Source organism: Strix uralensis, chromosome 2 (genome assembly GCF_047716275.1).
Source record: "Strix uralensis isolate ZFMK-TIS-50842 chromosome 2, bStrUra1, whole genome shotgun sequence".
In the NCBI taxonomy this organism is placed as follows: Eukaryota; Metazoa; Chordata; class Aves; order Strigiformes; family Strigidae; genus Strix; species Strix uralensis.
In genome coordinates this window covers 111208883-111235586 of record NC_133973.1, presented here as the reverse complement: position 1 = coordinate 111235586, position 26704 = coordinate 111208883, and the positions used below count along the sequence as shown (strand labels likewise).

Below are 26704 nucleotides of genomic sequence, written 5' to 3'. Positions count from 1 at the left end.
TCTCCAAGGCCCACCAGTTGTTGACATTTTAAAATATCACCCTGCACTGGAACACTTTATATTTATGCCTCTGTTGAAAGCAAAGTTATATCTCCACGTCCCCAGAACCCACCATTACTTTCCAATTGCCAAAGCACGAGTTTTTGATGAGGGCAGAGTAAGTCAGCCAGCATGCTCTCCACTCCTAAGTCCAGCCAAAAGCTGCTTAACACATCAGTCTCTGTCTTATAAATCAGGGTAGACAAGGACTATAACTGATTTCCCCTTCCTCCGTCTTTTAGGAAGGACAGAGTAATGGAGGTTACAGAAACCTGACAGTTATTAACAGGGATAAACATGAGACTCCTGACCTTAACCGCAGTTACTGAATCAGATGCGTGTGCATGCCTCTACAGACACACGCATGTGTGCGGACGCCACAGGACTCAGATTTTCCTGGCAAGTTGTCTGCTGCTGGCAAGATGAAGCAGTAACACTGCTGGCACAGAGATGACGAGCTGAGGACTAACACAGGCCAGCAAAGTCAAAGTGAAATTGGGTTTCAAAGATTCCAGTCTTAATTTTCCCCTAGAAGAAAGTAATTCTCGTCATTGTTTCCACAACAGTAATACGTGCTCTTGACAAGAGATCTGCAGTTGTTTTCACATCCAGACATTCTACGTTGGTTACGCTCTGTTTAGAGGCAGACACTGGCTTTGGTCAGCTGACATGGCAGCCTTTTTACATGATGCATCTCACAGTCTGTCATGAAGTCTGTCATACTTAGGTTTGTGCGACTCAAGCTTCCAAAGCACCCAGTCAATATTAACTAAACATAATTTTTTAAAAATTAAATTTTTTTTTAAGTCTGATACTGTCAGCCTCAAAAACACTCATATTTTACAGTGCTAAGAGAGAAATATCCATATAAGCCAAGAAGATGTTCTCATTTGGGGCCTATCCCATGAGTTATTTCAATTGCCAAATCCTATTTAGGTGCCTAAATAACATCTGATGGCAAATATTTTTGTAAGCATGGCCCTTAAACCTTAATCTCTGCCAACGTGCAGCTGAGGGCTATGGAAAACCATCCTCTGACTTATCTTCTTTGAAAACTGAACCATCATCAGTTAAAGAAAACCTGGGATTTCTGGGAAAGTTTCCAGAACTGCAAGCTAACAATGCCTAAAGCAGACACTGCCATATTCTACGCTGAGGAATTTTTCTTCTTACAAGCTGGCTGATGTAATGTGTGCTTCATTAATATAATGTTTTTGTGCTTACATTTCCCACAAAAACTTTCTATGAAAATAGCATTGCCACTGATGCTTGACAAACAAGGAGTATTTACTCCTTGATTTTATGGTAATTCCCATGATCTTCATGTCCCACCTGCAGTTCTCTTGATGGAAGTGTGTGTGGCTATTATATCTATCAATTAGGTCAGATATGGAGATGATTGCTAGGAATTATGATGGGGGTGGTGCCTATTGATTCTGTATTTCATGCAATAAACAGCATGTTTAATATGAAAAACATCTGTACATCAAGGAAGAGAAAGAAACTACAAAGTATAGTGCTGACTGCTTGTTTTTCTCTTTGATGGATCCCTAATTAACTGACTTTTCTTAACTGATTGCCAAGGGGATATGCAATGCATCTTCCTGAAAGACATAAAACAGACAAGGGAGATGATACAAAGAAGGAAAACACTCCCTCCTTCAAGGACAGGTTTGAGCCTGAAGTCAAAACAAAGAAAGGCTGAACAATTAGTTCAGCCCAAAGAAGAGAAAATTGATGAGGCTCATGGCAGTCCACAGATTTTTTCAAAGAAAAAGGAATCATCTGTTTCCAATGTTCACAGTAGATAAGAAAAGTAGTAATGGGCTTCATTTGTAGCAAGGGAATCTGGGGTAAGATAGCTGAAAAACAATAAGGAGAACTCACCACTGGCACAGAATGTCTCAGGAGGTTACAGATTCCTCCTCATCAGAGGTGTTAAAGGGGTTCGTTAGACACGTATGTCAGAAATTAAATGAGGAATGTTAATCCCACACTTAGGGAGATTGATTCACTGATTTCTACATTGGTTTTTCTAAATTTCTGAATCTGTGGTGTTTAGAAGGTGTTATCCTATGCTAGGAGCAAGCCATGGGAGCAGGATAAAGAAAGATGACTAGAAACAATGCAGACTGACGAGTCTTTAGACTTTGCCTTTCTGATGAGGTGGAATTAATCTCATCCTAAAAGTTTTTTCAGCAACTTCAGAGAAATACAATGTAGATAAGAACAGCTAAATCAGGCATATAGATCCCTTTAAAAAGCAAACCAGACACTTCTGCAGTATAAGTCACATGAACTGTTCTAAACATCCACCTTCAACTAAGTCAAACAAACATCTACCATCTACTTTGTCAATAGGTCTAAATTTTATTTACTGGGAAAGAAAGCTACTGGGACTGGCTCAGTTGCAGGTACCTATTCTCTTGATATCTAGCGTTAGCTAAAATGAATCCCAGTACAGGTGATTTCCAATCCCAGAAAACTTTGTCTCTTGCTCACCTCTAGTATCAGGAGCTCTGAACTCTGAATATAGAACAAGGGTATTCTTCCTCCCTGGTATGTAATTCCAAAAAGCCCGGAGCCTTTATTGTTTAAGTATTTATTCTCTCTGCTTTTTCTTTCCCACCTTCAAAATTTGCTTTTCTTTACTCCTTTAGCTGCAACAACTTAACTGTTATTCTTATCATCTGGCTGAAACCGGTAAACACTGGAGAGATGTAGTGACAGAGACTAACAGTGTTGCTTCAAGCTGCTTTTCAGGAAAGCAGACAGGCTTTCCAAGCCTTGCACAGTTGGACAGCACTAACTAATAATTTTAATGTCCTTAGATTAACAATGAGGAACACACAGACACACAGTATGATCACACAAACTTCATTTGCCAAGTAAAACAAACTAAAAGCTCAGTTATTTTTTAGTTATCTCTCCAAATCTTGCTCCTACCTCAGAGAAGGCTGACTAGATCCACATCAGCTGGTACATCAGCTATTAATGACAAGCAACCTAAACAAGCTTTCTGATACCAAGCTTCCCTAAAAATAGAGAACAAAGTTGATGAACACTTTGAAAGGGAATTAGGGACACAGTCTGGAGTCTGAATTTCTGCTCTTTCTTCACTCCTGTAGTCAAAACAGTCAATGTTCACTGAAGCTTTATCTAGTAGAAAAGCAAACACCACAACAAATTGCTAAAGTTGTATTTTCAACCTAGATTTTAAGCTTTTTTTTTTTTTTTTTTCAGCTCAGCATGATATGATTTTAAGCACCAATGTTCCAGAGAAAGATAGTGCTTACTCAAAGAGATGACGATATGTCAGACAAATAAAGACTAGGCAGAGTCAGGCTATGTCTGTACTTTGACACGAGACCTCCAAAAAAGAACTATCTACTTCAAAAAGGGATTTAGACAAATCTGTTGTCAGCGTTTCTCCCTGAGTCAGCTCTGGAAAAACTGCTGCAGGATTCACTGTGAGGAGACACCGGGCAGCCGCCAGTGTCATTTTTCAGATAAGACACTAGTGAATCCAGATGATGCTGTCAACTACCTGTCTCTCCTCTTACTAAAGGCAAGGACGGCTGTGCTGGCCACAATGCCACCTGGGAAACTCCCCTGCTGCACAAATGTGTTTCTCTTACCTTTCTAATTCCTGTCCTAAAGATGGCTAAAGTTACTTTTCCAGGGTTAGTACATTTTACCTTAAAGGCAACTACAACAATTTGATTATTGCAAAGAACAAATCTGGTGCACTGTTCGATTTTTATTTCTGTATTATAAGGTCCTCTAGAGGAAAGTGGAATGTGTGCTTGCTTCTGTCTTTGCCTGATACAAAACACCATTCCCTCGCCCAGAAGCAAAGATACCTCCTTTTTCAGACTCATCCTTCAGCTCACAATGTAAGGTCTGTGCAAGCTGGCTTCCTCTGCTCCTACACAAGCTAATGAAGCATTTCTCTGCATCCAGGCAAACCAAGAAGCCTTCCAGTTTCACAGGTTAGTCAGGGAAATACAAGTGCACCATCTTTCATTTTGAATGTATATTTGCATCAAAAACAGTGATGAAGTGGTGAAATTAAATAAGCACGCACATGATGACTATGAAGTAGTTACTACTGTAACAAATTCTTTTCTGACTAATTTTTCAGTCAGCTGTTCTTTGAGACCTTTAATGTCTCAAAAAAAGATGAGAGGAGCCGATACCAATGGATTACAAACATACCCTGGACTGAGAGAGAGTGCAGGGGCAATAAAACCTTTGCTGGGTCTTGCTCAACACAAAAATAAATGCAGTTTAAATGGTAGCTCTTTTTTTTTTTTTTCCAAACGCACAAAGCTTACGTTTTTTTTCTTACTATTGTGGTTCCTAAATTAGGAATATTCTTTGTAACAGTAAAGGTATTTGCAAATCAAACAAGTGTTTTCCTTAGAGGATTATGTACATTGATTACATTATTGTATTAGTCAGTCTCTCGGAAAACAGATGACTCCCTGAATTTTCTCAGATGACTTTGTCTGCATTTGCTGAATATATTTATCTTCCATACAGAATTGTATCTATCTTCCATTATCATATTACCTATGAAGCATTATCTAAATCTCAGGTGTAAGAACTATGAGGTTGAAAGATTGTGATAAAGAAGCAGAATAAATTCAAAGGGAAAATAAAGACAAAACACTAAGAAAGACCTTGCAAAAAAGGAGTTCCACCAAACACAAGACTGTTTCTTACAGTATATGAAATTCAGGCTGAAATTAAGTTTTATGCTGCATATTATCGCAGCTTTATTATCGCTTTCAGTTATTTCTTATTTTCAGTATTCAGAATTTAAAGAATAAAAATATTTATCTTCTTTCTGAAATCAATTTAGGTGATAAAGTTTTGGCTTAATTAGCATGATATGAAAATCTGCCCTCTACTCTGGTTGTAAACATTTTAAAAGCACATCTTCTTACCACTTTCATCCAGCAAGAAATCATCCTGGTAACGGAACTTTTCTGGTCCACATGCAATAAAAATGTCATCATCGCCAAAGAAATCCTGAAGGCACATCACCTACAAGCAAAAAGGAAAGGAAGGCATTGTATGAAATACCTCATCATCAGAATTGTCAGAACAATAAATCCCTCTTTGTCTCCATCTGCATGAAAACTCTTCACTTTTAATGGAATCAACAGGGCTTCACCTCCAGATAAATTTCAAAGCCATGCTCTGACCATCTGTTACAAGTGAGAAACACTTTCATGGACACTGCAGGAAGAGAGAGATAAGATAAAAAGCCATAACTGTCACATTCATTACATGATGCATCAGTGGTGTATGAGGTAAATGCCTTTTGTTTACGCCCAAGATACCATTCAGTAGTTAGTGGATAATTAATTTGCTTTTGAGTCCACATCTCTATCCTTTGACTGCAATGAAACGAGGTTACAGCTGTGTATGCAGAATGAAATGTAGTTATTTCAGCAAAATCTCCCTAATAGGGAATGAAACTCATACAGGTGAACTGAGGCTCCATCACACACTCTTCCTCTTTGCCAACAGAGTCGATGTGAAGTCTCTTCAAAGGCACCAAGGTGAACAATCAGGTGAGCTCGGAATGATTCTTCTCATACTGAGTAAAAGGATAATCCCTTCTACTCCCAAATATGAGTAGTCAGAATTACGCTGGTGTAGTTTTATGTCCATACATGAGATTTCCGAGGAGATCTTACTGCAACCTTTCAATATTTAAAGGGGCTTATAGGGAAAATGAGAATAAACTTTTTAGCAGGGCCTGTTGTGATAGGACAAAGGGTAATGGTTTTAAACTAGATATATGGATAAGATATAAGGATCAAGTTTTTTACCAATGAGGGTGGTGAGACACTGGCACAGGTTGCCCAGAGAGATCGTGGATGCCTCATCCCCGGAAGCATTCCAGGTCAGGTTGGACGGGGCTCTGAGCAACCTGATTTAGCTGAAGATGTCCTTGGTCATTGCAGGGGGGTTGGACTAGATGACCTTTAAAGGTCTCCTCCAACCCAAACTATTCTATGATTCTATGGTTTCTTTACAACAGCTTTTAGTTCGCAAGGCACTACTGAACAGTTTAATATTTCCATTCATATGACTATTTTTACTAATATTCTTAAAGAAAAATCATTAACATTCCAAAAACCTGACTTTGGACTTACTGATCCAGTTTTGACAAATTTTAAAACCAAATTAGATATCTGACTACCTCTATAAAAAACAAAGACACTTGGTAAATTCTGTTCCTGCTTCACATTTACAAGATTTTAAAAGGCTATTTTTGCTTATTTTTTATATATTTTTTGTAATGAAGTAGTGCACTGATGTTTGAACAGGATAATTTCAGAAATAGAGTTTCAAGTCTACAGACAGGAAAGTAACACATAAAGAATCTCTACAAATTGACAAAATAGTTGAGAACAGTCCAGCTGAACCAGACCTCCAGCCTCATAACAAGCAGTGGGGGGGAAGTCAGCATTTAAAGCCTACAAAAACACAAGTAAAAGAATTAGCTAATAAGATTTTACCAGACTTTGGCATAAAAAAATAAGCACCCCTCCAACCTGCAGTGACTGGTGTCTAGGGGTTATAAAATTCATCTCATGCTTCCCAGAAACATGCCTGAAGGCTTCAGTATCTACAACAGTTATGAGCCTCTACGCTAGAAAAACCTTAAGGAAGAAAAACAGTGGCACATGTCGTGACTTGCTTGCAGAGTAAGATTTGTCATTAAAACTATTTTAAAGGTAGAGCAGTAGCAAATGAAAAAACAGGAAATTGAGAGAAAAAGATCCAGATGAAATAAATACCCAAAACAGGACAAACGTACTCCCCAAATTAACCTTTCTTAAGCAATGCACGTAATTTTAAATTCAGGTCCACCACAACCCTATTCCTATCATCATTGTCATCTTAACACCACACAGTACCTGAACACCAGCATCAAAAATGTAAATATTTGATGGAGCTTTTTACCATGTTCCTACTCAGTTTATGTTCTATTAGTGTATCAGCCTCAGCAACCTTTATATAAACTCATTTACTTCCCATCATTTTTTTTTGGTCCACAAGACATATCCTGCCTGTCTTCCCACCCCATACTCCCACCAAGCTTCAAACATCTCTTCCCTTCAGTCAAGTTCCTCTGAAATTGCCACCTCTCCCACAGAATGTACAAAACTACTAATTTGCAGAATGACACGAAAAATCCTGTGATTTCCTGTTTGCTTCCTAAGTTTGACACACTTCTGGGGAGTGATAACCTTTACATTTGTGTTTATACTAAGCACACTATTAGAACTGAATGAATAATAAGCAACCCTAGGCACAAAGTTGAATTATTTTGACAACAAGCATGAATGAAAATTAAATTCATATTTGAATCAAAAAATTGTATGGATTTACTAAAACTCAAAAATGCTTGGCTCTCCCCAGTTAAGAGGGTGTCATTCAAGCCTAAACAAGACATTAAAATTGAGGCAGCAACACATAACCAGGCTCAACTACACCAGTATTTAAAGCATCTTGGGTTCAATCAGTGTAATTTATATGCAAATAAAGAAAATAGGATTAGCACAATAGAAAAATAATTTGTACTTAGATATCTTTGGGTTTTATCAAACTTTACGTTTACAATATAAAGTGTTCTTATGCTTGCCTCTTTCTCCAGACTCTCAGTTTCCTACTCTAACTAAAACTACATACACTTCCTACAGCTTTTCTTGCCTTCTGAGATTTTATTAATTTGGGAATTATAATTCTAGCTCTTAGAAATCTCATAGCAGGAGTGTAAGTTCCCTCCAAACCCATCCCACTCCAGACTAACTTCTCTTCAGGCTTCCAGTATCTTATTATATTATTTATTGGAAGCCTTGCGATGTCCTTCACTGTCTGCATTTCCCATCCTTTCTGTCTCAGCATTCCTGGCCCACTCCACTCCCCAGCTCACACTCCTCAGAAGTTACTTTGGCCTTTCCAGAAGGCATCTAACAAATATACAGCACCCCCCTCCAGGCTTTTTTGGAGAGAAATCTGCAAGCACTTTCTTATTCACACTCAGTCATCAGCTAAGCAACAGGACCTGCTTTTTATTACACATTTTCACTTCTGGAGAACACAGCTCCTCAGAAGTTATGGTTTAGAAGATCAAGGATTTGTATCACCTATACTGGACTGTGCCAGTGCTTAAGAGGCCAGTGTGCTCTATTGCATGTGATCAGCTTTGAAATTAGTAAATTTTTTAAATAGCGAATTATAAAAGCCTCTGTTAACATTTTTGTTGTTTTGAAATCACAGAATCCATCTTTTCCTTTTTCACAAAAGAGTTTTTATGTTCCATATTCCATCAGGGTGTTTCTCACAGTGGGGAAAACAAAGTCTATGCAGGAGCAGTCAAATATACTCCTTAAGAAAAAAGAAACTGAAAAAATAAATGTTTTCTACCACACACCTGATACTAAATATATTGTGACATTTGTAAACAAAAAACTTTCTGGCAAAGAGGTGATATTTAAAGTTAATGGTGTCTCTCTTACACTCTGTAGGGGAATGTTACCAGAGACCAGGGAGTCTCAGGCATTACAATCCTTTGCATCGGTGGCAAGAAAAACAACAAGCAACAGCAAAGAAAATCGATCGCTAGTACAGGCTTCGGGCTATACGCAAGTCACATAAAAAAGACTACCTGACCTGTACATAGCTGATGCAAAACAGAGGAGAGGCAGAAGAATTTGTCATGCCTGAACTCACCTGAGCAAGCTGTACAGGCTGAAGCCTGGCTCCCCCCCAAATCCTTGTCCTAGTAAACAACATTCCAATGCCCCTCCAGGGGGAAACACAGGTGTCTGCCTAGGAAGAACCCCAAATTATTTCATATCTCAGCAGTTGCTGTGGCGCTTTTGCTAAAAGCTCAAGAGGGGACACAGGGACCCAGCTGGACCAGGCACCCACAGCCGCCGGGGGAGCACGAAGCAGATCAGTTGAACTGCCCCAGGAGAACAGGGAACAGAGCAGCAAATTTGGCTTCCAGCCCAGCCTCAGGACTGACTTTGCACTATAGCACAGACACTATATGCACCTTAAAAATTACCTTCATTTTTCTTTCTTTTTTTAAACAGACAAGTACCTGGAACCAATGAGAAATCTCCTAACTGTTGCGGAGCCTTTTGTTTTCCCTTGTCTGGCCCAAAACATTTAAGCTCTCAATATTCACCTCTTTGAAGTTGGTAACATTGTTATGAAGACCCTCTTTCTTATATCTACAAAAGATGTGAGAAATTATGCCTTAGGTTTTGGAGCACAGATGACCAGAGAGTAAGAATAGCAGCTTGTAGAGCCATTACCTGGTTTTATTCTCTTACAAGTGAGAAAGAGCAGTTGATAGTGGTGTGGAGGTGCAGAGGGAGAGAGGGAAGGAAGGGGGAATGGAGGGAAAAGAGAGAGAAACGCAAGGGGAAGAGAGGGAGAGGGAGAAGAGGGAGGGAAGGAGGGAGGGACAGAATCAATCCTTTCTCTAAAAGCATGAACTGAAAGCTACAGATGAAATCACGTTTTATAATTGTTGTATTCTAGCTAAAGTGGGATCAGGGACCTTTTTGAATTCATGTTTTAAAACAAACACATGCACAAAACAACCCAGAACAAAATTCTTTGCATATGTCAGTCACAGCAAATGGAATACTTTCCTATTGTTTTAAAATTGACCACGTATCAAGTTAATACCAACTCTGAAATTTTTAAATAAAAAATAATCAGAAACTCACATTTTCCTCTGCATTCAGGAATAGCTCACAACACCAGCACAGTATACCACCACCACCAGGATTACTAACTCTCACGTTTTCATTACAGTTTTCATAATGCTGGGTTCTTTGACAGAAAAGAAGGAGGGGGGGTGTTCTGTGTGTTTGTTTTCTTTTAGTAACAACGACTTAATTAGACTCAAAAATGAAAGCTATTTTGAATGAGCAATGAGAAAACCTCCAGCTGGGGTGCCCTCGGGCATCAGGGCTGTTGAAGAGCTGGAAAGAAAAGTGAGGACAAAGAAATGAGGTGGTAAAACAAAAAAGAGGCAGAAGTTTTTAAGAACTCAAATGATAAGTGGATATAGGGCTTTTCTAAAAAGAAAAAGAGAAATTAAAGATGACAAAAGGAAAACATGAGGCATTAAGAAAGGAGGAGACGTGGGCTGCAAGGCAGGAGCACACACGGAGTGCTGGTGGGGAAAGAGCAGCCCAAAGGAGGAGGCAGGCAGAGAGTCAGTGGCAAGTACCTTCTAGACTTCATCCTGTAGCCAGCCAGCTGGGAAGTTTAAAAACTATTTTAAAGTAGCCTTTTTGAACCTGAAACAATCTCATGTTGAGTTTTGATTATCATTTCCCTGATGGTGAAAAAGACATTTAAAAAAAAACTTTATCCTTGGAAAAACCTCAGTGTTTACATGACTCATGATTTTAGGACTCTGACTCATTAATTTTGTGTCAAGTTTAATTACGGAACTGTTTTTCATTTTCCTGCTACTTTTGGTTCACTCAGCCTTAATGTTTAATTCCTAGGCAGGTCTCTTTAGTTCTTCATATGTTAAAGAAGCTCGCTATACTTCTGTTCTACTACTTCTCTCTTCTTTTTTCCCTCTGACTGATTTTTCCAACAAAACAAAGCCCCTCCTTGCTTTAAGATATGAATTGATCTTTATTGATATTTTCCCTCTGTTTTTCTCAATCAAACTATATTTTCCACTAACCACCACCTCTGCAGTACTTATCCATTTCCCCACACTTTGCCTGTTGCTTCATGGAGGAACATCTCAGATTAGATCCTGAACTGATTTCACTGCCATCTACCACTGGCAGTCAGTAAGAAGTCTTGTGACAGCTATGGATTTTCCTAAGAGCTTATAAATCATAGAATCATCAAATAGTTTGGGTTGGAAGGGACCTTTAAAGGTCATCTAGTCCAAGCCCCCTGCAATGAGCAGGGACCTCCAACTAGATCAGGTTGCTTAGAGCCTCGTCCAACCTGACCTTGAATATTTCCAGGGATGGGGCATCTACCACCTCTCTGGGCAACTCATTCCAGTGTTTCACCACCCTCACTGTAAAAAATGTCTTCCTTATACTTAGTCTAAACCTACTCTCTTTTAGTTTAAAACAGTTACCTCTTGTACTACTGCAACAGGCCCTGCTAAGAAGTTTGTCCTCTTCTTCCTTGTAGACCCCCTTTAAAGTACCAAAAGGCCACAGTAATTCTGCCTGGAGCCGGACCCCAACTCTCTCAAGCTTTTCTTCATAGGAGAGGTGTTCCACCCCCCTGATTATCTTTGTGGCCCTCCTCTGGACCCACTCCAACAGATCCATGTCTTTCCTGTGCTGATCATCTACAAAAAATATAACTTATCATCAGCATATATATACTTCCTTTCTCAGCTTCTAGTCCAAGTTGTCTCCTCAGGTGGTAGCTTATCCAAAGGCATTGGGAGGTATCTGCTACACATTTCTGAAGTTGAACGACACCTAATTCATTCTTTTCTGTCAGAGTGGAATCTCCATGGTGACAACTGCATCATCAAGCTGTGAGCACTTTTCAGTGAAGAAGAGCATTTTATCAAGAAATTCTCATTACAAGAGTGCCCTCTGTAAATGAAGAGGAGATGTTACCGTAGGGGTTTCTGTAAATGAAGAGATGTTACTGTAGGGGTTCAAACTGGCTGAACCTAGTTTTTACCAACTGGCTTGTGAGGCCACATTGCAGATTAATGCCTCTGAAACAAGTATGTGTGTCCCCCAAATCAGATGAACACAAGACACCATCATAGTTAAAACATAAATTTTCATACTCAAACACAGCAAAAATATCTTGCTCTCCTGCTGCCTCACAGGAGCAGATGGGAAGCAAGCCAGCACCCTTGTGCCCCGGGGAGTCATGCTTCACCCCATGAACACCTTCTGCCTCAGCTGCCTGTTGATTAGCACCGACTCAGGACTGACTACTCTTCGTTTTGTTCTTTCTGCCACTAATACTGAGGTTGCTCTACTTTTTTAATTGTTGAAGATACAGTATCAGTCTAATTCTACAGTTTGTGTATTCACCAACATCCATTCTGTGTTATACATGTCTGAGCCTTCATGATCTTTATCCAGCTAAGACTTGGAAAATAAATCACTAGGAACGAAGTATCTGTTTTCATGAGTTAAAATATATATTTCTGTCTTGGTCAGTAAGGGCTTTTCACATAAGGACAAGAAAACCTTTCCACACTATGCTTTATATACTAATCTTAATATCCTCTGTTTTGTTTTTCTATGTTGCACTAAATGATGACATGCATAAAAGAAAATCAATCTAAATTAAGATCCTAGGTTTTGCAACTGTGCCATCACCACCTTTTTGAGGAATGTGTTTAATTTGTGACAGATCTTTTTAAAAACTTCCAAATTAATCCTCTAAAGTTCAGATAAAGACAAGAGAAACTTGGCAGTTCTAATACACTGAAACTGCTATACCTTGGCCTGAAACATGAGGTGAGACCTGAACAATTTCTCTGTTAGATTAAAACTAATTTAGCAAACAGGCTGCTTTATTACAGAATTTGAGGAGAGCAGGGGATATTTCCCAACAGGGAACCCATGGGCTTAGGCATGAATGCAATGCTGACAAGCACTAGTATTCAGTTTCATGAAAGGTTTCTCTGTGGGAACCACTAACATGGCCTGTTCAAACTTCTGTCAAAAATTGTTTCATGGCAGACAAGATAAAAGCAGTGAGAACATGGCTCTTATCCACACCCAAAAATGACTCCTCAAATGTTACCTTACTTAGGCAGCTGCACCATTGTACAATTGCGCTGACTAGTTAGTTTGGAGCAAGATACCACACATTCACGTGGGAAAGAGGAAACGTGGAGACAGCATCATCAAGCCTAGAGTGGGCATCTCCTCCTTTCACCTACTTTTTCATTACCTGAATCAAATACAAACTTGCTGCTCTACAGTTTTCTAGCCAGCTCATTGCTTATTTCATCCCCTCACTCCACTATTCAAATCCTTCAGTGAACTAAAATTTCATTTCCCTCTGCACCTCTTACTTCTGAAAGTCTCTAACGCTGATGCCTGTTCTCGCACCCACCTCTAACTTCAAACACTACTGTTGCCCTCTCACTTCAGTCTCTCTTCTAGACTCAGCCCTCTACACCACACACCACAACAATATATCTTGCCCAAGGCAACTCCCATTGCCTTTCTACCAGACTCCATTTTCTCTCCTACATACGAATTCTTTGAGCACACTCTTTTCATTAATTCCATACCCTGGCTACAATACTCTAGCAACACAATGTAATTTTCCTCCCACATTCTCCTCTTCAGCATCCTCCAAAGAGCACCACAGGCATTAAGTTGTGGCTCTTTACAATCTCTCCATCAATCCACTAAGGACAGCATTTGCAAATTCAACAGCAGCCTCCTTCTGAAATGCTTTTCGCTCATTCTCAGTTTAACTCCAATTTAACAGAGCCACACAATTTCTGCAGAAACCTCCCTTCTGGTTTTCATGGTGCCGTATTTAGTTATTCTCCTGCTCACAAAGACTGAAGTCAATGCATTTCTTTGCAGTTTCAAACTACTCTTTCATTTCTGGAGTGGCTTAGTCTTTGGCTCCTTCCTCTTATTCTGTACTATGTCCTTGATTACAGCCATCAGGAAACTCTACAGCTTCTATAGTTCTAACTTCAGAGACTACACTACAAGCTGTAAAACTACTGGCTTCCCAAGTCCATAATCTTATTGTGTTCCTCTTTCTCTTTACATCCTAAATTTAGGATAATACTTCACCCCTTAACTCTGTATATAAAAGGGGTCTCAAATACTTTGCTACTATTATGGAAACCTTAAGCCAGTATACATCTTTTACTTTTAACTATCCAGCTCCTGCCTTGTGGCAACTAAGAGTAGGCATTTCAGAGGAGTATTTCAGATCTTGCAGTTATCAGATGTGAGGTGAACACTTTTACGAGCTTCACCCAACCCTCTAACGGTTGAAGACCAGTGAAGCATGAGCTTTTGCCCTTGCAAAACTGGAGTGCATTGCAGGTTCATGTTATCTACAGAAAAACACAACTCTCAGTAGAGTTTCTTCAGAGCCACTTTTATTTATGCAATATCTGTTTTGAGAATGACTATCATACACAACTTAGATCAGGGAAACCTGGACAGTTTACATAGCAAGCAATAGTTTTTCATTGTGTTTTGTACATTTTCTCTTTATATTTTATGTTTATTTGGTTGCCAATAAGGCATGAGATGAACTGACAAAGGAGAGCATCACATTAAGAACATCACACTGGTACTTGTTTATATGGATACTCAAGGTCCCATATCTTGCTCAACTCCAAAGCAACATCCCAGGACTACAAATAGTTTAAAAATTCTGAATAGCAAGTTTTAACTCTGTTTCTTTTGTGGCTTAAAAATTTTTATTGTTTGGCATTTCCTACAAAATGAGAATTGCATTTCCAGCCAGGTATATCCTATATATTGACTGGAAGTACCTTGCGGCATTGGCTACTCCTTAAACTACTGTAAAGTGTCTAGTGAATCACAATGACAAACAGGCAATGACTTGCATACAACAAGTCACACAATGCTTGATCCAACTCCCCCAAAGAGTCAAGAAAAAGACAGACATTGGCTCCAGGTTCTGAATCAGAGCTGTATCCTAGTGTTTTGTGGTCCAACACGCGGCCCGTTGCATATTCCTGGAAGACAGGAGGCTGCTAGAGCATAAAGCAAGGCAAAAGCAGCTGTAAGGCAAAAGTCCTCTACTGTCTGCCCCAGGGTGATACAGAAAGCAGGATCAGGCATTATTATTGCCTCTTGTATTCGTCCTGAGAAAGGATAGAGGCATGCTTTCTTACCCCAGCAGCTCTGCTCAGTAACACCTACTGAGAGCAGCAGCTGGCCATGTATCTGTACGCTGCAGCACAAGTCAGAACTACTCCCGCATACAGGGAAAGCCAACACCACAGATGTTATCTCAAAAATAAATGTATTATTATTCATAGTATTATTTATCATTATATTTAAATTAATATTTTGATTATAATGAAGGTTTTTTTAATAAAGAACACAAAAGATAAAGCTGAATTATCAGATTATTCAAGCAAGTAAGCAGAAAGGCATACTTATGAGCAATATAAAAACTGCAGCAATTTCTAAGCAATGTTTTTGGCAAAGAAACAGGAAAGTGAACCTTCAGGTTCAGAGGTCCAGCTGGATTAAGAAGTGGGATGTCCATCTGTCACAAGCACATCTCCAAGCATTCTTTTTCCCCGTCAAATACACGATGCATATTCTTACACCACAATTAAGAGAGAGATAACTTCACAGTCCCAGACTCCTGACAATCTTGCTCATAAAAGTCAAACATAGGCCAGCTAAACATTCCACCTAAATAATGAATCACTTCGCCACATCAGCTACAGTCTTCTTTTGCATCAAAGGAAACAGAATCCTGCTAGTCACCGTAAAATATGCTCCTGTTAATCCCATGGCAATTGCACAACAGATCAGCATGCTTGTCATGGACAATTCAAACAGCAGAACAAAGCTCACAGAGGGACAGAGAGGAAAAAACTCCTCACACATTTAAAATAAATCAGTGTTAAACAGAGGATGGTTTCTCAGAACAATCAAACATTGAGAGAATGGCTGATTTAACAGCAGAAGATGTAATTAATGGGCCAGTGGAAAAACACTTGAGACTTTGATGGCAGAGTTCAACTACATCTGGACTTTTTTTTTCTCTCTGCCATATTCATGTATTTTCCTTTTTCAGCTGCAATACAACACCACCATTTAGTGGTCAGACACACAAAGTGCAGAATCCAGCAGGCCTCCTGTATTTTTGTCCAAACAGGTAGCAATTATTTTAAGACTAAATAGTGTATTCGTATAATGCTAAGCACCAGGAAATTAATATTACTCTAATATTACTACTTTATTCTGATCACTAAACAAAATAATTTTTTTTTGATATTAGGTGTTTGAGTAAACCCTTGTCAGAGATACTAAAATAGTTTCAAAGACTAGGCAAACAAAACAGAAACATTTGCAACATTACCAGGAAACCCATTATACTATCTCACACAACTCTGTGGACTTCTGTTGAAATGTATCTGAATTTCAGAATGTGTATCTTCAAGGGAAACAATTTATGCAACTATACAAGCTGTCTGTTGCTGAAAAAAAAAATAAATGCAGTACCATGCCCTTGTGAGCTATTTATTTCATGATTTTTACTGAATTCTACCATTAAAGACTCAGGAATAGAAAAATTAGGCACAGAATATGTTGCCCATGATCTAATGAATGAGGAATCCTAAGGAAGCTTGTTCATCCACTTACACTAGTATGGCTAATATCCTCTGTATCAAGATGGTGTTTACTTTTACTTATTTGCCATTCAAATCATCGCGTTCCTGCAACTGGACTTGAACAAAAGCTGCTGGTTTCAGAGCAGTCTCTTAAATGATCTTAAGCACTTGTCAGTGTATTCTTCAAAAAGCAGTGATACTTGAGAGCTTGTTGGCTGAAGAAGGCCTTTGTATGACAAAACCTCTTACGAACTAAAAACCTATGATTTGAAGGCCACGTAGTAGAAAACCCAAGTGGGTTTTCAATCATCAATCATGTTACAAGTGAAAATGCTATTTTTTTAATTGGTTGGGATAATATTACTTTTTAGAATACCATGCCAGATGTATTAAAAAATTAAAATCCACAGCTTTGTTATGTTTGCAATCAACAGCAGAGCACTGGAATACATTCGCACGTCTGTGTGTAAAGTTTCTAAAATAAGCCAGAACAATCAATCAGGAATTTTCATTGTTCATATTTCATGACAAATTGTAGCTGATGATTTAATCCTATACTTCTAGTTGCTTAGAGCAGGTAAATGAGGGGGCAGAGACCAGCTAGGTAAAATGAATTAATTCAAAAGAAAAATGTAGTCAGGTGCCAGTTTCTGCAAATTATAATTACAGGTTTGGAGACAAGAAGGAAATGTCTTTTTAAAGTACAAATAAAAATATTTTTTAGGGTAAGCCTCCAGTGCTGATGAAATTAAACACTGTACTCAGTCATGCTCACTGTGTTTAATAAATGCATTATATTGGCTCATTTCCCCCTAAGGCAGTTAGTGGGTCTGCCATTTCTGAAGTAGTGTTAATGTGTTTCCCCAAAAATCTTGCAAACTTGGATTTCATTCATAAATCTCAAAAATAAGGAGCACATGATCAATTTTTCTCAAAATGTGCTTTTTCCAAATACTTGCAGATCAGTAAAATGTTCTGATCACAATCATTCTTTGAATTCAATACAATTTTTCAACCAAAGGCTCTCTCCTCATTTTACCTGAAAGTGTACAATACCATTATTTCTGTTTTCAATTAAGACATTTATCAAACACATGCTATAAGACAAGTATGAGTCCTTAAATTAACTCTGAGAGCAGAAGCACTGGATTCACTTTTCACCACAGTCCACTACGTATTTTTCTAGAGGTTTTCTTATTTTTGCAAAATTCTGCTCAGCAGGAAGCTATGAGCTGGGTCCTGCTCTACTTGGCTGGCCAGATGCTGCTCTCTACCTTCCCAGCTGCAAATTGTGGCAGCAAGCTGCAATCGCTTTTTCAGACCCTGGGAGATCACAGAGTCTTCTCCTGGAGACTGCAGAAGACACCACTTATCTGGGAATTGGTCTGAATAAAATTTACTAGTTGTCTGGATCCAAATCCAGATGGAAATCTTCAATTTGTAATTTTGCTTTAGATACTGCAAATTTCTGTATAACAGAAATTGTATTATATACATCACTGACTAATACACGAAAAGGTCAAAGTTATAGTCTACACACCATTATGAAAGCATCCAAGTTAGAGACTACCATGTCATCAGGTCCACCCGGTGGCATTCAAGGAGGCAGTTTCTGGAAAGCCCCCTAAAACCAAAGATTTCCTTTCATTTGGACCGGTCTTTGGATTCAGAGCAACCTGCCTCACAGTATGTCTTTGTCAAATGTGGGAATATTTCTGGCTTTCTTGTTCTTGTGAGAGAGCGTGCACTGCAGAAGCAGGTAGAAACATGGAATTTGGAAGAGTTACTAATATCTGAACTGAACATATCATACCTCATGCCTGCAGCAGCACCAGATTTCAACCAGTGATTCAAGTAGCAGATGGACTGTGCAATAACATATAGCTACCCAAATACACTTAGAGATGGGAAACGTATCTTTCCTTCTTTGAAAGCATTTTAATTCCAAAATCCCAGTACTACAATGCAGGCATCACCTTAATGTCCATGTCACAATGTTCTCATGTTAGCTTACTGACTAATGGTGGACTCTGGTGATAATGCTGTAAACTGCATTTCTTTCAGGCATAATCATTAATAAAAAGTATGCGGGACAGCACTCCATCGTATACTGTCTGGAATGTAACTGAGATGTATGATGCCTTCTGGCTAGATACACATGCTTAGTTAAGGCTCAGCATGCAACACTGAAAAAGAGCGACATGGTTGACTTCTAAAAAAAAAAGGAGGAAAAGGGAAAACAGATGTCAAGGTTTCAACAAGTCGTTGCACACTGCAGCTGGAACCAGTACAAAAACAACACAAGTATGCTGATAATGTAGCATTTCATGTAACGATAAGGGCAATAAAATAGCAGAAAATGCAAAACCTCAAATGGCTAAACACCTTCCTCAAATTCCAGAGGGTCAGTTGGGCTGAACAATAATAGTAATCCTTTCAATAACCAGATCAAATGATTCAACTCTTTCTGCTCAAGAAAAGTGAAAATTGAGAGATTCTCTTTCTTCTAAGAGCAGAATATGGACAATAAATCTAAAGTCCAATCCAAACAGACATTCAGATGCATGCTGTCTCATCACCATCACTCTTGAAACTATTTGGCAATAGTTTCCATTATTACAACAGATGTTAACAAGATGGATAGAGAGCATGTTAAATAAACATTAAAATTAATATATAAGTATCTATCTAGCAAAGCCACTGTTCAAATTATATACTTCCCCAAGAGCATTTATTGGGAAATTAATCAGAGAATTTGTCTTGCTAGTAAGTGCTATAAATTCAAGGTAATTCCATTAACAAAGACTGTGTCGTCAGAAAAATTACTAAGCAACGTAAATAGGGTCTACATGTGCAATCCATAACTGGACTCTGGTGAAGTGATTCTCGTAACTGGAAAGCTGTTTTCACTGGGCTTTGGTTCCTTAGGACAGAGCAGTAAAGCTAGGAAATGTGCAGAGAGAATCTAACTTACAAAAATTTACAATGTGAAAGAGTTCAAAAGCTTAACGATGGAGAAAGAGCAGACACAAGCAATAATCACAAAAATCTGGAATTTTAAGCCCAGCTCTGTGGAAGAGACACCTCGGTCAGAACAGTGTCTCCACTACGCAGGCAGGCTGATTACAACCGTTAAGTTTTCTGAAGTACACTGAACCTGGAGATTGCTTTCTCATGTAAACGATTCTTACTGAAATGCAGACTATTGCTTGTGAATCTTTCAGTACAGCGAGTTCTGGGACATTACTAAATCTAGTAAGTAAAAAATGAATAGAGTTTACAAATCCATGAATATGACACGAACCATCAGGAATAGAGCTGTCATCAAAGAAAGCAAGCAAAAAACTCAGATTTGACACTTGGAAAAAGTATTTTACAAGCAGTGGTAGAGTCACAACTGACTACTCAAAGATTTGAGAATTAAAAAGAAACCTGCTAAGAGATACCTAAACAAAAAGATGCAGTCAGTTAAAGTATCAAATAAATCCAGGCCAGCAAAACACAGAATAAATTAACATAGCAATGGAAAGTGAAGAGGAGCTTTCTCAAGCACATCAGAAAGTTCTAGCACAATGACACATAAAACAATTCTTTCAAAATCCCTTCTATTTTGCTAGAAAAAAAATTTTAATATTTAAACTGTAATCTTAATCTCAGCTGTAAACTGTGAAAGGAGGTACTTTTTATTAATAATAGATATCCAGAGTTTTTAATTTTAAGATTAAAATTATTAGAAAATACTGGTACCAATACCAATATTGTTAAAATATACTTGTTGCCTAAGAAAATGTAAAGGAAAATTTTGGCTGCCATAAAAACCTCTTGCATTCATCACTGACCTGACAGCTGCATATTTATAGATTCCACAAGCGAAGAGCATTGCATTCATGCTTAATTATTAGAAAGTTCATCCTCATCTGTGCACCTTTAGTGTGACTTATTTTAAGCTGTAGCAGAGCTTAGAGGAAACATGTGGAGATGTAATAACTGCCAAAGGAATTTGGAAGTGTTTTGATTCTTTTTGACATAATAAGATATATCAAACTGACACCCTGATGCAGATGCACATCTCTGCTGGCAGTGCATCACTTACATGCAATAGTCGTACCAAAAATATTTGCCAGATGCGCCTGGAAATAATATGCAATTTAACATGCATTTGAAGAAAACGGACTCAAAAACCAAATGAAATCAAAAAGATGAAGCAATCTCTGCTCAGGCACTGCAGCCCCAAATAACTTCATCTGGGGCCAAAGAACTTTAATGGGAGGGCCAGAAGTCCATCAAACCATACAGCACTTCGGCTGTTCCTTACACAACTTTACAATATTTCGACTTGTATCATCTATGTTCTGATTCTACTACCTATTATGAACTCAAACCTAACAGCGTTCAGCTAAAAATCCTTTACTTTTGAGATCCTGCACCTTTTAGGGAATGATGCGATAAAGAAACATGAAAGAAGTCAGGCTACAAAACGAAGAAGAATTTAGTGCATTTGTGATTCAGAAGGCTGCTAGGCGCAGATAACTTCGAGAGAGAAAGCTACAATAACAGAAAACAGCACCATGTTGGGAAGGGAAACTTGCACCCAAAGCAATTTCACCTGTGACAATGCCCTGCTGCATTTCTGAATTTCCATTTCACTCACTGACACTTTTCTGCAGCACAAAGGGCCAGATCCCCAGAAGGACAGCTGATCTTCGCACTGCACCCACGTTCAGTGTTTGCATCCAGAATGACTCAGGAAACTGAGTTAAAACCATATACGTTTCTCTACACATCCCATGTGCATCAATATCAACAGATCTAAAGATCCCAGGATACAATTTGTAACTGCCAACATAATGAACCACAAAATGTCTGGCCTATAAGAAAAAAAAACACATGAAGGTTTGTCCAAACTGGTGATGTCTCCTAATTTTAGGTATGTCTGTGAAATGTCATAGTCTGAATCTCTCTCCTGTGCTTGCATACGGTTTTGTTGCTGTTGGGTTTGGGGGGCTTTTTTTTTGTTAATCAAGGAACTGAAAGAACAGGGTTGCCAGTTCAGAAGCAAAAAGGGGAAAAGGCAAGTAGCTTGACCACCTTAGAGCAAAGATGGAGCTGTGGATACACTAACTGTCAAAGCTGGATCATTTGTGCAGAATTAAAAAAAAAAATAATTATCAAGTCAGACAAAAGCAGCAAGAAGGAACTGACTACACAGCTCACAGATGGTGACACACTCTGATGGGGATGGAAATAATTATGAGCCAGTCTTAGTCCTGGGACTCTTCAAGGAGTCCTTGAACGATATTCACAAGCATTAGGTATGAGACAGGGGAAAAGCACTCTCACTTATATTAATGGCAAGGCTCCAATTACTCCAACTGGCTTCATTAGTTTGGAATTGTTGTTAATTACTTTCAGCAAGCACAGGTAATGCTTCAGAAAAAATATGAGATGCTTTTCTTTCTTAAGAGATACTGCAGTAACAACTTGATATTTGAATCCAAACTTTAACTCTTTTTGTCACTTAAAGGAAACCCTGAAAAAGGGGAACATGAACACAGAAAAATCAGAGTTTCACAACCATGCTTGCAGTGCTCTGCCAAGTGCATAACTGTTCAAGGGCACTCGGCATAGTAACTCTTTGCAATGTATATTAGGCAGCAATGTATGAGATGCATTTGTTTTGTATTAACTACGTAATTACAGTTTTCTAGCAAATTTATAACAGGCAACAGACTCGCTTAGCCAAAAATACCTCAAACATACACCCTTACTTGAGCTTTCCCCATCATTTGAAATCAAGTTAACTCTTTCAATCCCCAAGATACTTCTTTCTATCACTTTGCATTTTTATAGAGGTAGTTACTTTGACTTTTCTTCAAGATGGTTAGCCTTTAGTATAACCCTTTTTTGCAGAAGCCAAGAGGCTGTGGGCATGTTTTCCCTTCTTATAATAAAAATGAACCTGAAAGAATACAAAATTCCTTTTGTCTGCTTCAGAGAGGTAACTTGGTATAGAAATAACCTACAAGGACCCAGAATAAGCTCTTAGTAGGAGCCAGAAACTTTAGCACCACCAGTGATGCGTCTTTATCAGGCCAATGTTAGGACTCGGATAGGTGTTTTATAGGTCTTTTTACTTGGCAATATATGATTTGGACATAGCATAAGTATTAATATTCCTTTAAAACTAAGTTATAATAAATTGTATTTCTTTTCTCCTGCTATTATACACAGAGGGAATGTATTCCCAAAAGTTAACTTCATGGACAGAAAGTTCTTTGATGGAAGGAGACAGAGTTTTAAAGAGGTGGTTCAGAGCAGGAGCAACACTTTCAGCACTTTGAATTGCCTTCAAGAGGTTCCTCACTGCTGACAGTGTACTAATTTAGTCTCAGTAAAAAACAGGCCTACTAGTTAACCTTAATAAATACACTCACTGGGCATCCCTAATTGTCTCAAAGCTTCCTAAACCTGCAAATTAATGCAGGAGAGGGACAACATAGAGACACAGCAATGGAAAAGAAAGGAGCACTAATAGAGATTCATAAGATATATCTAAAGATCCTCCAGACAAGATTAGAACTTGCCTCTGCAAATAGAAACTTGATCATGCAAGTAATGTATTAATTTCTTTCAAGTGACCCAAAAGCTGGTGGAAAAATATTCAAGAGGGGAAAAACTACCCACTGTTTGGAATGGCACAATGACTCAACCAACCTGAAGGCTCGGAAGAACATAAAGCTCTAAATCACTATCTGGGGCATCTTTTAAAATATTTCCTGTACAAAGATTATTATCTACCTTACTGAGTTCATTAGTGGCCACTTCAGAATGAATTCACTCTTGAGAAAGAGACATCATCCTAATGGCAGGCCTTGCCTTCCCTCCTAACCAGCCCTGAATATTCAGAGAACTGAATACTGCTTTTAAATGAGACTAAATAGTTCCTTGTCCATCTGAAGTGGCTCCAGAGGTCTTCATTCAATTTTAATTATCAGTGCAGACTTCAAATGCTCTGCATACTCAGGCTCAGCCACAGATGACAAACTCGCTTGGTTTATCATGAGTTTATCATGAGTTTATTTAACGTTAAAAGTTAGCGTTCTTAAATTTGAATATTTATTTGAAAGCAGTGATGCCTGTTGACAGCACTCTCAGAAAACGCAGGCGCACTGATGTACCGTACAAGAAAGGCTGGAGAGGAACGGAGGCGGCCGCTCGGCCGGCCCGGAGCAGAGCGGAGCGGAGCGGAGCGGAGCGGAGCCCCCGGGCGCCGCTGCCACCTCCCGCTTGCACACACGGGGGAGCTGCGGCTCCGCCGAGCCCCGGCCGCTGCCCCGCCGCTGCCCGCCGCCGCCCCGCCCCTGCCCCGCCGCCGCCCCGCCGCTCCCCCGCGCCACAGCCCGCTCCTCGCCCACCTTCCGCGGGCAGAGCCGAGCACCCGCTGGGTTTGGTTTACTTTACTTTTGTACACTCTCTAGCAAAGAGACAGCTTCGTACTCGGCATCTTTATATCCAGAGAGGCTTAAGAGGAAAAATAGCACATAAATGGAGAAATAAAGGGGGGAAAAAGGATCATAAACGAACTCTACTCCATCCTCAAGGGAGCTTTTATTGCAGAACTTCAAAACTAGTGAATTCTGGTTTTGAAAGGGTGAGAAATCTATTGCTTCTACCCAGGAGAAAGCCCTTCTCCCTTTCTAACACTTCAGATGCATGAACTCAGCTCTTCTTAAAGCTATGCTCGCCTATGAGCAATCACCCAAGCTAGTGCTCATAGTGTGAAATTTGTTTTTCACACTTTCTCCCACTTCTTCTGAACGTCGGGAAACAGATTTTAACGTGAGGGTGACTGAGCACTGGCACAGGTTGCCCAGGGAGGTTGTAGAGCCTCCATCCTCAGCGACACTCAGAAGCCATCTGGACACGTCCTGGGCAGCCTGCTCTAGGTCACCCTGCCTGAGCAGAGGCGTTGGACCAGATGACCTCTGGAGGTCCCTTCCAGCCTCAGCCACTCTGATTTTGTGATTTTTTTCCTTCAGTTCACTTTCTTATGCCATCACTCTCTCGCTCTTTTCTCTGCTAATACCCACTGCCTCGGTTGCCTTATTCCCACCCTGTTGTCTCTCTGCTTACTCTTCAACTCTTGTTTTTCACTCTCGGACAGTGAAAGAATATTTTGCCCTTGGGAAGTAAGAGGAGAGGCTACATGTTTGACAATTGGAGCTAACGATCAGGTCCTACTGAAGCATTTTCCATCTCTATAGTAACATGGGACAAGAGGCACTACAGGAGAACATCATCAGCATGGCTAGAGGCCATCGATTCAGGTGTACATACTATCATACATACCTTGTGTTACCAGTAAATTGCACTATTTGTATCAACATAAAAATGCTTCCCTATGTCACAAGGACTGCTAACGCACTGGAAGTAAATGCATGCTTCATTTGTGGAACTGACACATACATGGTAAATATTCTGCAAAATCAAGTTGAAATTTCTGATTTTTTTTTTCAAACTGATTTTTGAAACTAATTGTAAAGGATAATAAGCAGAATTTATATAGGTTTAGAAGCAAAAACCCCTGACAGGGGGGCTATGAGCATGCTCCAAAATAGCTCATTCCCTTAAAAAAGCAAAAAAATAAAAACCCAACCTCAGTATAAGTCACTTTCATAAATGCAAGTGGAAGAGAAATAAATAACAGAACAGATTGTGTGAATTGTGTGTCCATAATTTACAGGAGACAAACCTCACTACCACCAATCCCTCTCAGTTTTGCCTATGCCCTGTGAACATTTTCCTCACCAACTTTACCTGGACATCAAATGACAAACCTATCTGTCTTCATTAACCTCACTCCCAGAAGCCAAACTATCCCTGACCCTGTTCCTGAGGAAGAGGGGTAACTATTTAATCTGGCTGTGGAAACTCTGGGGAGAAAAAACAGGCTGTTTTCCCTCCTGCATCACCTGCCTCAGCGAGGGCATGTGGCATTCCTGGGAGAGAGTAGCACCAGCTCGGGAAACCTTTTCCTGCTTCAAAAAGAAGAAACATGACATAAATAAAAGTTTAAAAAAAAGCCTTCAATGCTCCTTCTGTTGCCTCTCAAGCTCTGAGCTTACCTCCTGGCACACAATTAAAGCTGTCTTAAGAGTACTAAAACAGTATTGAGTCCACTGCATTACATCCATAAACCCAAAAACTCAAGCTTGTTATGGAATGACATATTAAACAGTGTTTCAAGATGGGGGCTTGCACTATTATAGCTATTGAAATGAGAAAAGAATAATCTGTTTGAGAGAAGAAATGGTGAGTCCGGTCCTGAGGAATGACACCTACTGTACCTTTGTGCCTCTTCCACAAGCCCCTGTTTCCCGCTAACAGAAATAAAGGATTGAACCCAAACTCAGTTAAAGAGAACTTTGAAGTTTGTTCTATCACAAATTTATGTAACATTTTGCCTGTTGCTAAGCAGCACTGTTAAATGCAGTTAAATTTATAGTTGGCATATTATCTGCAGGGGGCCATGCTGCCATGTTTGGATGCAAGGGGACCATGTAACTCTGTAGCTCTGAAACTACCACATGCTCTCAGGCACATGGACCACAACAGGTGAGAATGGGAGAGAACTTCCAGGGTATCTACACTTCTTGTTCCTCATTCTACTGGTATTTTTCAACTTTTCAAAGCACAACAAAATCTATATCCTTTGAGGCAAAAGATTTATGTATTTTTAAGAAAAAATCCAATTTCAAAAATAACGCTGAACTCCTGTGTAATCCTATATGTGATCATTTGTTTGCTAAATCTGCTTCTCAGCAAAACCCCAGCATTCCAGCAATTGCTTACTTTCTTGTTACAGTCTTAGCTGCAGTGTCTTGATAAATAGATGTTTCCATGGAGATGACAAATGAATATCATCCATGTTGCAATGAGCTTCTGATTTCATCTTGAACCATTAGCTTTCAAACCACAGCTTATTCATTATTCATTTGCAATAAGGAAATGGCTGAAACCCAGAGCATTACAGCAGATTAAAATCTGTGCATACAGTGTAGAAGAAAGTGCATTTGCCATCATACAAAATGAACAAAACAGCCTGGGATTAAAACAGTGATCCTAGAAACTGTCCTAAAGGCCTACAAAAACTTTCCCCTCAATTAATAGTGTGCCTACATAAAGTGTGGAAATTAAGACATATTTTAAATATTCAGGCAGGAAGGGGACTTTCAGGAGGAAAAACCAGTAGGTGACATTCAACTTTTTCACACTGTAAGAATGAAA

General features: G+C 39.2%; 1 protein-coding gene across 3 annotated transcripts in view; it reads right to left on the bottom strand.

The window, feature by feature from the left end:
* Positions 1-26704, bottom strand: part of DCLK1 (doublecortin like kinase 1) — a 257750-nt gene that overhangs the window by 123493 nt on the left and 107553 nt on the right. For all 3 annotated transcript variants that reach the window (XM_074859817.1, XM_074859814.1, XM_074859813.1), the window contains exon 4: positions 4992-5091. In XM_074859817.1, the coding sequence (XP_074715918.1) occupies positions 4992-5091 (100 nt within the window). The remainder of the gene's footprint in view (positions 1-4991; positions 5092-26704) is intronic.